At 45.2% G+C, this 13472-nt stretch overlaps 1 protein-coding gene across 1 annotated transcript in view; it reads left to right on the forward strand.

Moving 5' to 3' along the window:
• The window catches only part of LOC133378949 (zinc finger protein 883-like), a 36035-nt gene extending 23579 nt beyond the window's left edge, over positions 1–12456 (forward strand). The window contains exon 5 of the mRNA XM_061613561.1: positions 8315–12456. Within this exon, the coding sequence (XP_061469545.1) occupies positions 8315–9457 (1143 nt within the window). The 3' untranslated portion in view covers positions 9458–12456. The remainder of the gene's footprint in view (positions 1–8314) is intronic.
• The last annotated feature ends 1016 nt before the right edge of the window (positions 12457–13472 follow it).

Raw genomic sequence — 13472 nt, forward strand, 5'->3', positions numbered from 1 at the left:
GTTGTGGTTCAAAAACATCTGAAGGTTAACTTGGATTATACGAGTGGATGGTACTGTTAGGAAATATTTTATTGCTAGACCCCAAAAGTTGTTCAGAGATGCTAAGTTGTAGTCAGACCCAGTTTCGTTTCTTCCCATGAGAAATAACACCCATAGGCGCCTCTCTGGTTGGAATAATAATATCTTGGAAAGAAGATAAAGTGTACCCCCTCTGGAATGTTATTATTTTCTCTTGCCTTGTTTTACTTTATACACCCTGTACACTGTAACTTTATGTCATACCCAGCATAAAGAACGAAGTCTTCCCAAATATCTTCCTTATTCATAAGTTTTACGTCACACAGCTGAGTAAATAACTTTTACTAGCCCCATGTTTAATACTCGCTTTTCCTCAGTTCTTATCTCACATTAAGTTTCTTAGATTGACAAGTGTATGAATTCCTTATCACCTCCTCACCTTTTAGAATTATGAGTAATGTAACAAAGAGATGAAGATGCGCTTGCTTTATCTATGTAACCCTGTATTCCCTTCTTGTTATGATTTTGTAACAATACCTTGTTTTGCTTATGAACCCTATTTAATGAACCTGCAATCAATAAACGTGGTTCTCTGCCCTGACAGACTTCTGTCTGCAGTTCAGAGATCCCTTCTTGATCTGTGTGTGTGTGTCTGCTTTACTTTTGGTATCTGGCTGAGCCACTAACAGGTAAATTACATTGCTAAAAACTTGCACCCCTATCCAGGGTAAAGGGGTGCGTTAGCTTGCCCTCTCTAAAGGGGAGGGGGCTTAAATTTGAACCTTACAGTACCAACAATGTGTCCTGCTGATTTTGACATGGATGTATTGCAAGTAGTTCCTCATACGCTTTTCATTGCCCAGTGAGCTGGACCAGACTGAATGCAGGTCAATGTTCCTCAGCCCGTATTTCTGATGGAAAGAGTGGAGGAGTTTTGCATCCCCAGGGAGCTCCAAGATGGAGTCATTAGACCAAATTCACCCTCCCCATTTCTTTGCAATGTGTGCAAAACCTATTTTGTTTGCCAACTGTCAGGGACGTGACATGAAATTAATCTCTGTGCAGATTAAGTTTTTAATTATATGCATGGTGAAAAGGGCCCAATAATGAAGCCTGAAATGGTTCACAACTTGGAGAAGAAACTCTGTGGTGAGCAGGAATTAAAGGCTTTGCGGAAGCAGAAGCAGAGATGAGAGGGGAGGGGTCGGAGATGGGTGAAATTCCTGGGGGTGGCTAAAGACACAAGAGGTGCCCAAGCATGGAGAAGAGTCTGGAAGAAACGGGGGGTTGGTCTGAAAGACATTTGGGGCCTTTAAGGCCTTTTGCAGATCAAGCATTGTGAGGGAAAACAACCCAGGGAAAGGACGTGCCATTTATTTATTTAGATTGAGGCTGCTTATAATATTCAAACATCTGAAATCCATATTGGTATAAAGGATGAAATTCCTCCCATCCCCGTCTCTCCCCTGCAGGCCCTTGAGAGCTGCTCCCTACGAAACGTGCCTCGTGGCGAAAGCTGTGGGAGTCCCAGAGCTGGCCTGGTTTACTCCTCTTCCCTCAGGGGCTGCACCATGGCCTCAGAGGCACCGTCCGGATTGTCTCTTCTCTGGGATAGAGTGGAAAGAGCAGCTGGGCAGCCCCATCAGGTAAGGGAAGGATCATTGGGGGAAGACAGAGGGGACAGCGCGGCTGCGTCTCCCTGAGCGTGGTGGGGAGGGCTCTGGGAGAACACTAGTTCTGAGGCTGCATAAGGAGAGCCTGCCGGATCAGGCCAATAGCCCGTCTGTTCCAGCACCCGGTTCTCGCAGTGGCCGACCAGAGGCCTGTGGGAAGCCGCTAGCAGAACCTGAATACAAGCGCACTCTCCCCAGTTGTGATTCGGTGACACATATCTGGCAGAACTCGCTTGAACACACGTGGCTGTTACAATACACTCTTGGAGAGGTGGGATCTTTTATGGTCATCAGTCAAGCTCTGCCCTGCAATTGTGTCTGAGCAGTCTAAAACCCGGAAATGCTCACACACACACCCCACAAAAGCTAAATAAAAAGTAACTGTACTAAGGAAATGCAAAGAGAAAGAGGGTGGAGCTGGTTCCATGGTGTGAAACCAGAGTCGAGCCGTTTCTGGGATTGAACTCCTGTCATGCAACGAGAGGGGGTCAAGAAGGGAGTCATCCCAGCGTGCCCCACTGGTCAGGCTATTAGTCCAATATGGACCAAAGTGAAGCTGCCAAGTGTCCTGCTATGTTACAATTCCCAGGGTACTGCCTCTGGCAGTGGAGCCAATGCATTGTCATTGTGCCTAGTAGCCACTGATGTCCTTATCCTTCCTGGATTGGATTCAGAGGAGGGCAACAAAGATGATCAGGGGACTGGAAACAAAGCCCTATGAGGAGAGACTGAAAGAACTGGGCATGTTTAGCCTGGAGAAGAGAAGACGGAGGGGAGATATGATAGCACTCTTCAAGTACTTTAAAGGTTGTCACATAAGAGGAGGGCCGGGATCTCTTCTCCATCGTCCAGAGTTCAGGACACGGAATAATGGGCTCAAGTTGCAGGAAGCCAGATTTCGACTGGACATCAGAAAAACTTCCTAACTGTTAGAGCCATACGACCATGGAACCAATGACCTAGAGAGGTAGTGGGCTCTCCGACACTGGAGGCTTTCGAGAGGCAGCTGGACAGCCATCTGTCAGGAATGCTGTGATTTGATTCCTGCATTGAGCAGGGGGTTGGACTCGATGGCTTTATAGGCCTCTTCCAGCTCTACTATTCTAGGATTCTATAATTTGTCCAGTCCTCTTTGAAAGCTGTTCAAGCTTTAGGCTGGGTGAATGGTGCATGTTGGAGAAACTGCCTCTTCTTCTTTTTCCAGCATCTGTTGCCCTTCCAGGATCTGGTGACCTTTGAGGAGGTGGCCGTGTATTTCACGGAGGAGGAATGGGCCCTGCTGGATCCTGGCCAAAGAGCTCTGCACAGGGAAGTCATGGAGGAGAATTATGAGACGGTGGCCTCTCTGGGTAAATATATTCTCCCCCCTTGACTGATAAATGTTGAAGGTATGAATTTAGCAGCTGTGCTATTTAACCTTCCACTGCAGGGATGCTATTATGGAAATGGGTGCCTGGGCCCTGGATATTTGGGGAGGGACTGCAGCTTAGAGGGAGAACACCTGCTTCGCATGTAGAAGGTCCTAGATTCAATCCCTGGCAGCTCCGAGAGGGGTGAAATGATCAAGTAGGAGGTGCTGGGAAAGGTCTTGTCCTGCCTGAGATCCTGGAGATCCATTGCTAGTTCTAGTAGACAAAGCTGGGCTAGACGGACAAATTCCCTGATCTGGTATAATGTAGCTTCCTCTGTTCTTTGGCCTTTTGGATGATTGAATGTGAAAAGTGCCCCTCCGTGCCACCTTCCGATGCCCCAGGATGAAAAATCTTACCTTGCATCCGGAGAAGGAGAGGGCAGGAGCTCCCAAACCCCAGCAGAGCATCATTTCCTGCATCCTCAGCAGATAATTGACATGCTGTGACTTGTACTGTAAACCCCCAGTGGGAAAAGATGCTCCCAGGAGCCTGGGAGCACCCACTGCCTCCTCCCTCTTCCTTTCTCTGCCCAAATGTCAGGTTTTGTCTTTGAAGCAGGAGGAACAGCAGTGGCAGTTTGGAGAATCAAGGTGCGCACCACTGTGCTTGCATCAGCCAGTTGTTTTCTGAGCCCAATTCAAGATGCTTACTTTGGCATTTAAAGCTTTAAACAGCCTGACATGCAAATAGCTGCAAGAACGCCATTAGCAAGCCTCCTCCGTAAACCTGTGCGCACTCGGGATGGGGGAGAATATCCGACAAAATCAAACCTGGCATTGGATCCCGACTGAATTCACTAATTCGCTATCCCTTTGGAGAGGCACCGATCTCGTGCGATGGGCCATTGCTGTAATCGGCATGGATTCTGCAGCCATGACTGCAATTGGCAACATTTTTGTTAAAATCCTCCCCCTATTTTACGTAATCTTTTCATAATTAAGATACTGTGTCAAGCACAGGATTTCCCTTTGTCCATTATATATTACCAAAAAAATCATGATCATCGCAATATAATGCAATACAAATTGGCTATATATGTCTTCCATGTTAATTGTGAAATCCTGCAATGTTACGTTTTTCAAACAAGATACTGGGACACTGTTGGTGAGTGCCTTCTCTGACCAGATGGTGGATGTTCAACCTGTTCTAGATGGGGTTACACTCCCCCTGAAGGAACAGGTTCGTAGCTTGGGGGTTCTTTTCAATCCATTCCTGTCTCTCGAGGCGCAGGTGGCCTCGGTGGCACGGAATGCGTTCTACCACCTTCGGTTGGTAGCCCAGCTACGTCCCTATCTGGAAAGCGACGACCTCGCCTCAATTGTGCATGCTCTGGTAACCTCTAGATTGGATTACTGCAATGCGCTCTATGTGGGGCTGCCTTTGAAGACAGTTCGGAAACTACAGCTGGTTGAAAACGCAGCTTCTAGACTGCTGACGGGGACTAGGCGGTCTGCACATATAACACCTGCTCTGGCTCGTTTGCACTGGCTACCTATCCGTTTCCGGGCTAAATTCAAAGTGCTAGATTTGACTTATAAAGCCTTACACGGCGCAGGACCACAATACCTAGCGGAACGCCTCACCCGATATGAACCTACCCGTTCACTACGTTCAACATCTAAGGCCCTCCTCCGAGTTCCGACTCACAGAGAAGCTCGGAGGGTTGTAACAGGATCTAGGGCCTTTTCAGTGGTTGCCCCTGTGATGTTCCTGTATTAATGTATATATGGTAAGTGCTGTTTGTATAGAAGATATGTGGTAAGTGGAATGAAAGAGGAGGGGTAGTAAATGAGCAGTAGAATGCTGGATGATTGGCTGGGTGTTTGGATGGCTGAGAGTATAAATGGAAGGATGACAGTTGAATCTGGGTGGACGTGAGTGGGTTGTTTTGGTGGAGTTGGGAGGTGGGTGTGAGTTGGTGTATGTCAGGAGAGTGTGGAGAAAGAGGGAGGTGGAGTTCGGATTAGTAATAAGTCAAATATCACAGTAATAGATGAAACCATAAGCTTGTAGATCATTATCAAAGTTATCTTGTTATTAATGTTATTTAATAAATACTATTTTGGTTTACTGAAGGCCTGATCCTTGGCTGGGGTTTCACAGACCAGAAGGGAGGGTAAGGTAATAACCAAGGCTGAAGGGAAACAGTAACAAATGGTGGCAGCGGTGAAGAGGAGAAGATAACATTATAAGTATCCAGAGCAACCCCGAGTTATGAGTTATCTGCATTGATACAAGGGGGTTGGGAACAGCATAGGCACGCAGTCACGAATGTAACCAGATAGAGAGACTCAGGCAAGGTCTCTGGGAACATTGGTTGTAGAACATGACTGGTGGTGCTGCCTAGCAGGGAGATCTATTGAGATCTGTGCTATAGCGGGGAGAGAAACCATAAAAAAGGACAGTCCGGACTGGTGGAGTCCCTGGTGGTGCCTAAGGAAAGGTGGTAGCCATGAGCAGGTAGGAACCTGACAGGGAGAGCCAGGGAAGGACGTCACAGCCCCCGAATTATGGAATAGTCTCCCCGATGAGGTTCGCCTGGCGCCTATACTTTTATCTTTTCGGCGCCAGGTGAAAACCTTTTTATTCTCCCAGGCATTTTAATCTATCTTCTAAGCTTTTAATGTATATTTGGTTGTTTATTGTTTTAATATTTACGCTCTACTGTTTTTGTGATTTTATTGTATTTTATCCTATGTTGTGCACCGCCCTGAGAGCCTTCGGGCTGTGGGCGGTATATAAATCGAATAAAATAATAAAATAAATAATAATAATAATATCTCAGAGCATTCTGACTCTCTTGCGTGGGAAACATTGCGATGATGAGACTGACCCACGTTTCCCGCCTCGCCCCATCCCACCCCTGCTCCTCTTTTGTTGCTGCTGTCCTAACCAAGGGCTTTCTCTCTCTCTCTCCCTGTGCTAAATGTGTGTGTGTATGTGTGTGTGTGTGAGTCCAGAGAGGAACAACAGGTTAGCTGTACTCAACCCCCCTCCATCTCACCTTGTGCCTTCTGTGCGTGCTCAGTCTCGCACACGGGTGATTAGCTTGGTTGTGGTTATAATTATTTAGCTAATGCCCTCAACCCAAAGAAATATTATGTATATTGTTGCTGACTTAACCCCACTGTCACAATAGATATATATTCTCCACTGAAGTGTTACATGACTGACTTTTGAAAAAGATCCCACCTCTCCAAGAGTGTATTTTAACAGTCATGTGTGTCCTCTCTGGACTCCTCATGTGAGTCACTCATGTGCAGCTAGACAGTGAGGACCAGAAGGCGGCTTCCAAAACACAGTCTCTCTCTCTCTCTCTCTCTCTCTCTCTCTCTCTCTCTCTCCCTGTGCTAAATGTGTGTGTATCTGTGTGTGTGTGAGTCCAGAGAGGAACAACGGGTTGAGCTGTACTCAACCTCCCTCCATCTCACCTTGTGCCGTCTGTGCGTGCTCAGTCTCGCACACGGGTGATTAGCTTGGTTGTGGTTATAATTATTTAGCTAATGCCCTCAACCCAAAGAAATATTATGTATATTGTTGCTGACTTAACCCCACTGTCACAATAGATATATATTCTCCACTGAAGTGTTACATGACTGACTTTTGAAAAAGATCCCACCTCTCCAAGAGTGTATTTTAACAGTCATGTGTGTCCTCTCTGCACTCCTCATGTGAGTCACTCATGTGCAGCTAGACAGTGAGGACCAGAAGGCGGCTTCCAAAACACAGTCTCTCTCTCTCTCTCTCTCTCTCTCTCTCTCCCTGTGCTAAATGTGTGTGTATCTGTGTGTGTGTGAGTCCAGAGAGGAACAACGGGTTGAGCTGTACTCAACCTCCCTCCATCTCACCTTGTGCCTTCTGTGCGTGCTCAGTCTCGCACACGGGTGATTAGCTTGGTTGTGGTTATAATTATTTAGCTAATGCCCTCAACCCAAAGAAATATTATGTATATTGTTGCTGACTTAACCCCACTGTCACAATAGATATATATTCTCCACTGAAGTGTTACATGACTGACTTTCAAAAAAGATCCCACCTCTCCAAGAGTGTATTTTAACAGCCATGTGTGTCCTCTCTGGACTCCTCATGTGAGTCACTCATGTGCAGCTAGACAGTGAGGACCAGAAGGCGGCTTCCAAAACTCTCTCTCTCTCTCTCTCTCTCTCTCTCTCTCTCTCTCTCTCTCCCCTCCCTCACACACACACAGGTTTCCCATTTAATCTCATTGATATCACTCACTCAGACTTTGCATTATAGCTCCTAATTGCTTTTGCTACAACACTTCTCACTATTAGAGCAACCCCGTTTCTTCTTAATTTGTCATTTCCTGCATAAAGTATTTTGTAGTTGCCTGAAAATGTCCCATTCCCATCTATTTGAATTCACTTACGCCGTACTGTAATGTTGATAGGTTCCATTTCTTGCTTGACAATTTCTAACTTTCCCTGGTTCATGCTTCTCACATTCCATGTTCCTATTGTGTGCGTCGTACAACTCCGGACTGTCCTTTTGCATCTGTGCACATCAGCCTCTGGGCTTCCATTTGGCTTTGACCCAGCTGCGTGATTAGTCACAGCGCTACTCGTACTTGTCCTTTGTTCTTCCCCAGTAGCTTCCGAGTGCCATCTGTCCTGGGGGTCTCATCTTCCAGCACTATCTCATGTTTCAGGTAACATTTTGGGAGGGAGGGAGGGGATGCGAGGTGCCCTCTGGGCAGTGGAAAGGACCATGTTCCTGTCAGACAGGATCCATCCTAGGTTTGTAGATTCCAGCTGTGCATAAGTACTTGGCTGTTCACCTTAAATGGAGGAACAAGAGAGCAGTTTTTTGTGACAACTCTCTCTCTCTGCATCTCTTTTCACAACCTCTGACCAAGTACCTACTGCTAAAATAACTCTGTACAAGGCTTGGAGCTTTGACAGTTTGATATCAACAGAGCTCCCAGAAATATGTTTTCAAAGTCCAAATCATCATATATTCACAGGATTTCTCCACAGCATTTTATCACTTTTCCTTTTCATTCCATCAGGATACATCTGGGGGGTCAAGGCTGAGGGAGAACCATCTGAAGTATCACTGGAAAAAGCTGAGGAGCAGGTGCAGGAGCAGAAACTGAGGAGTCAAGATGGAGCAAAGAGACAAGAGGAGAGACAGACTCACACAGGGGACAAACCCCATAAATGCTTGGAGTGTGGAAAGAGCTTCAGTCAGAGTGGCACCCTTACTTCGCATCAAAGAACTCACACAGGGGACAAACCTTATAAATGTTTCGAGTGTGGAAAGAGCTTTAAGTGGAGTAGTGCCCTTACAGTACATCAGAGTACTCACACAGGGGACAAACCTTATACATGCTTGGAATGTGGAAAGAGCTTCAGTCAGAGTGGCACCCTTACTTCGCATCAAAGAACTCACACAGGGGACAAACCTTATAAATGTTTCGAGTGTGGAAAGAGCTTTAAGTGGAGTAGTACCCTTACGGTACATCAAAGAACTCACACAGGGGACAAACCTTATACATGCTTGGAGTGTGGAAAGAGCTTCAGTCAGAGTGGCCACCTTACTTCGCATCAAAGAACTCACACAGGAGACAAACCTTATACATGCTTGGAGTGTGGAAAGAGCTTCAGTCGGAGTAGCCACCTTACTTCGCATCAAAGAACTCACACAGGGGACAAACCTTATACATGCTTGGAGTGTGGAAAGAGCTTCAGTCACAGTGGCGACCTTACTTCGCATCAAAGAAATCACACAGGGGACAAACCTTATACATGCTTGGAGTGTGGAAAGAGCTTCAGTCACAGTGGCGAACTTACTTCGCATCAAAGAACTCACACAGGGGACAAACCTTATACATGCTTGGAGTGTGGAAAGAGCTTCAGTCACAGTGGCCACCTTACTTCGCATCAAAGAACTCACACAGGGGACAAACCTTATACATGCTTGGAGTGTGGAAAGAGCTTCAGTCAGAGTGGCCACCTTACTTCGCATCAAAGAACTCACACAGGGGACAAACCTTATAAATGTTTCAAGTGTGGAAAGAGCTTTAAGTGGAGTAGCGCCCTTACGGTACATCAAAGAACTCACACAGGAGACAAACCTTATAGCTGTTTCGAGTGTGGAAAGAGCTTCAGTCACAGTAGCCACCTTACTTTGCATCAAAGAACTCACACAGGGGACAAACCTTATAAATGTTTCCAGTGTGGAAAGAGCTTCAAGTGGAGTAATGCCCTTAGGGTACATCAAAGAACTCACACAGGAGACAAACCTTATACATGCTTGGAGTGTGGAAAGAGCTTCAAGTGGAGTAACACCCTTACTTTGCATCACAAAACTCACACAGGAGACAAACCTTAAAATGCTTGGAGTGTGGAAGGAGCTTAAGCAGAGTTCAACTGTTTCTGTGCATCAAAGGATCCACACAGGGAAGCAAGGCTACCAACAGGATTTTCTGGGCTCAGTACTCTATGCAGATTGGGCCCTCTGCTGCTCTCCTCAAAGACACAAATTTGCATAAAATGTGCATACGCTTCATGTCAAATGCACATTCCTAGCCTCTTTTGCAGATGTGAGTGGAGGACGTAAAATAATCCAGTGGGAACACTCAAATAACAGCTGGTATAGCATAGTGGGGCGGAGAGCCTGGCTGGGAGTCCAGAGTCTGTGAATTCAAATCCCCGCTTGTGTCTCCTGGGTGTCAAGGACCAGCTAAAGATCAACCCACAGGGAGTGGCTCAGGGGTTATGTGCCCTGCCACCTGTGCAGCCGTGGGCAAGCTGCATAGTCCCACGGAGCCCAGTTGCCCCCCAGCTGGCAGTTGTGGACAAGGAAGGGGCTGGCTTGTGCAGTGGGGAGGACTATCCTCAGAGGGAGGCAATGGTAAACCCTCTCTGAATACCGCTTATCATGAAAACCCTATTCATGGGGTCGCCATAAGTTGGGATCGACTAGGAGGCAGTCCATTTCCATTTCAACATTCAAATAATAAGATATCCAACAGAAAGAATATCAACAGGTGAAGCTTTCTCCATAATTCTATACTATAAAAAGGCAGGTATTAATCCGCCTGCCACATTATTATATAGCCATGAGAGTGGCTGTATACTATAGCCAGCATGGATTTTTCGCATTCCGCAATGATAAATTGAAAATACCCCCCACGTCATTCTGATGCTTCCCATCAGTTCATTTCAAAACAAAACCTTACATAACTTATAGTCCTGAACTCAGAAACGCTTGCTTAACAACCCTTTAAGTTTTCATGGCAATACACAAAACAGTCAGAGAATCAAGAGTTCAAAATATAAAATGAGGAAAAAAACAGACCTGGACTTTTTTCTGTCAGAGATCTCATAATTTTATGACATTAATTAAAAATCAGCCATGTTCACAGAGTACCTATAATCCTTTTACTGACCTTGCCCCATTCTCTGAACTTCATCTTCTGCAGTTTTAAAAATAAAATGCCTGGATGATTTTTTAATTAATCTAAGAAATTTTACATTGAACTGAATGATAATGTCGGGCATGCTCAGTAAGAACCAGCTGTCAGTGTTCTAACAGCCAGACTCGCAGCTGAAACGTTTTTAAAGATGTTTTGTTATAATGTATTTTAAGTCTGTTTTATGATGTTTTAGAGTTTTTGGTGCTTTTGTTTGCTGCCCTGGGCTCATTCTGGGAGGAATGGCGGGATATAAATCAAATAAATAAATAAAAATGGGGGCAGTGTCAGTGATGTTCTCTACAGTCAAAGGGATTGGTACAAGGGGAACGCCTCCCTCCCCATGGACAGGGAGTAGGGAGCATATCCAACAGTTACTCACATTATAGATGGAAGCAATTCTTGTTGGATTTAAGCAAGCTTGCATGCCCCCCCCCATTTCATAGGGAGATGCTCCCTCAAACCAGTATTGGAGATATCTCTATATGTTTGTTTACCATGATGTAACTTCCTCAAAGGGTGGGGTTATTTATTTCTTCCTCCTCCTTTGTTAGGGGATATTGATCCTTTTTGCATGTTCTGTATTAACCTCTAGCAGAGGGAACAGGCAGACGTTCTTTCCAGGGGCCTCCTCACCAATGACTGAAAATGGACTGAGACTACAGATTATTTTCTATCTAAACTAGAGCCTATGTTTTCTTAAACATATGAAGGTTGTGAGTAAATACTCTTTATTCTTTTTACCTAAGAAGATTGTCTCTGTGACTTCTTTGATTAACTAGTGTGCGTGGGAGGAAGGTGTGGGACTGGTTTATTCTCATTCCACTGAACGGAACAGGCAGCAATGGGCCCTTTATAAAAGAAATTGATGCCAAAAACACTGGGATGTGTTAAGAGACACTTGAGAACAACATTTAGGAACAAAAACCATTCCAATAGGATTTTTATTAATCCTTTAACAACCAAAATGCCCTGCAGAACCGAATGAAACAGCCCAGAACAGCAACTTCCCAGCGAGCCAGACCTCCCAAATTCACCAGTCCCACATGACTACATGGGATGCATGCAATAAGACACAAAACCTCCACGAAACCACGTTCCGATATCCGTTCTGGGCTATAATACGCCTTTACGTAAAACAGCCTGGAATGGCGACTTCCCAGTGAGCCAGACCCACCAAATTCACCAGTCCCACGTGACTACATGGGATGCATGCAATAAGACACAAAACGTCCACGAAACCACGTTCCGATACCCGTTCCGGGCTATAATACGCTTTTACGTAAAACAGCCTGGAATGGCAACTTCCCAGCGAGCCAGACCCACCAAATTCACCAACCACACATGTTGCTGCCTCTCCTTGTGTTGGGAAATGGGAGATAACACAGGATGACCCAGGAACCTCTGGGGTGATCAGCAATACCCTTTCTTGCTGTTTGTAGGTCCACTAAGCAGCACTATTGGTGCTGCTACCAGGTTGCGAAGGGCTGCTGAATTGGGGGGAGAGAGAGAGATTGGAGGGGCAAGTCGGCTGCCTTTTACTCATGGCCTTTCTGCTGTCGGTAATGAGAGAAGACACTCCTTGCTGCCACTGAGCCCCCTCCCCAGTGTAGATATAGCATACCTGGGCTGCTGCCTTTTTGGTCTGAAAAAAGAAGGGATCATCCTGTCTCTGCAGAGACCAGCAGATCTTATAGTGCCCCTAGTGGGAAGAAGAGTAAACTGCAGTTATTCTCTAGCACCAAAAGCTACCTGTAGTTGCATTCAATACTAGTATAGCTTACTACAAAAACCTTGCTAGGAAAGAAAAACAACAATGTACTATATTGTTTTCACACACATACCTCATTAATCATTACTAGAGCTGCCAACTAAGTAATAATATTAATTGGAGCAATTTGTTTTGCAGTTAAATTTCATGCTATCAACATTTCATTCAAGATGTTTTGTGTAGATGCCTGTATAATTTATAAATAAACACTACTGCTCATTGTTGGAATGAAAGGTCATCTTTAATATATATTACAGTAACATAAGAGAATTAAAGTATTCACAGAAATACAGAAGTGTGCCCTTAACTTTCAGCAGTACCAATTTAAACTTGACATCAAATGAAATTTGTCTCTTGTTAAATTAACTGAAGTTATATTTGGCTATATACCATTGAAAACAATTGGAGCGCATAGCACCAATCTTTGCTTGTGTGTATGCAAGTGAAAGTGGTTGCTGTGAAAGCTTGTGGCCCAGAGCAGTGACTCATACAGTGATGCATGACTGGTGCATTTGATTGACTTGGCTGGCTCAGATGTTGTTCTGGGCTCTGTTCAGAAAGATGTCTTATTGCATGGAACGTGGCTTATGTGGAAGTTTTGTGTCTTATTGCATGCATAAACATTAATTTGTTCAGTATCATTATTACCTAAAAGGATAAAGAACACAGAGGCACTGGAAGAACACAAGTGACATACACTCAATTTGGGTGGTTGGGGGGGGGGTTACCAAAAGAAAAAAATCCTGTTGCAGAGCAGTGTGTCTCCATTATGTCTCCTACACAGCTATGAAGTGCTTTCAACCTGTCTTTCTGAGAAGAGGAAGGCAATGAAAAAGGGCTTCCTCCCAGCTAAATTTAGTTAGAATTGGAGCCTAATGGGCTGTGGGGCTAGGAAGAAAGGTGAGACGGCTGTCCTGAATTGTTTAGGCTGCAGCCTAATAACTTCTACTCAGAAGTAAAATCCATCGGGTTCTACTGGACTTACTCCACGGTAAATTCATGGGATTGCAGCCTTAATTACACAACAATTGTTGCCTTCCCACCCACTCATTCCCTTTGTCCCACCAGTCAGAGTGAGAAGAGAGTGTTCAGAGCTTCCCTCTCCTCTTACATTCAGATTTCCATTGTTCAGGTCTGTCCTGGAGCTTTTGTATATGAAT

This window comes from Rhineura floridana, chromosome 3 (genome assembly GCF_030035675.1).
Source record: "Rhineura floridana isolate rRhiFlo1 chromosome 3, rRhiFlo1.hap2, whole genome shotgun sequence".
Classification (NCBI taxonomy): Eukaryota; Metazoa; Chordata; class Lepidosauria; order Squamata; family Rhineuridae; genus Rhineura; species Rhineura floridana.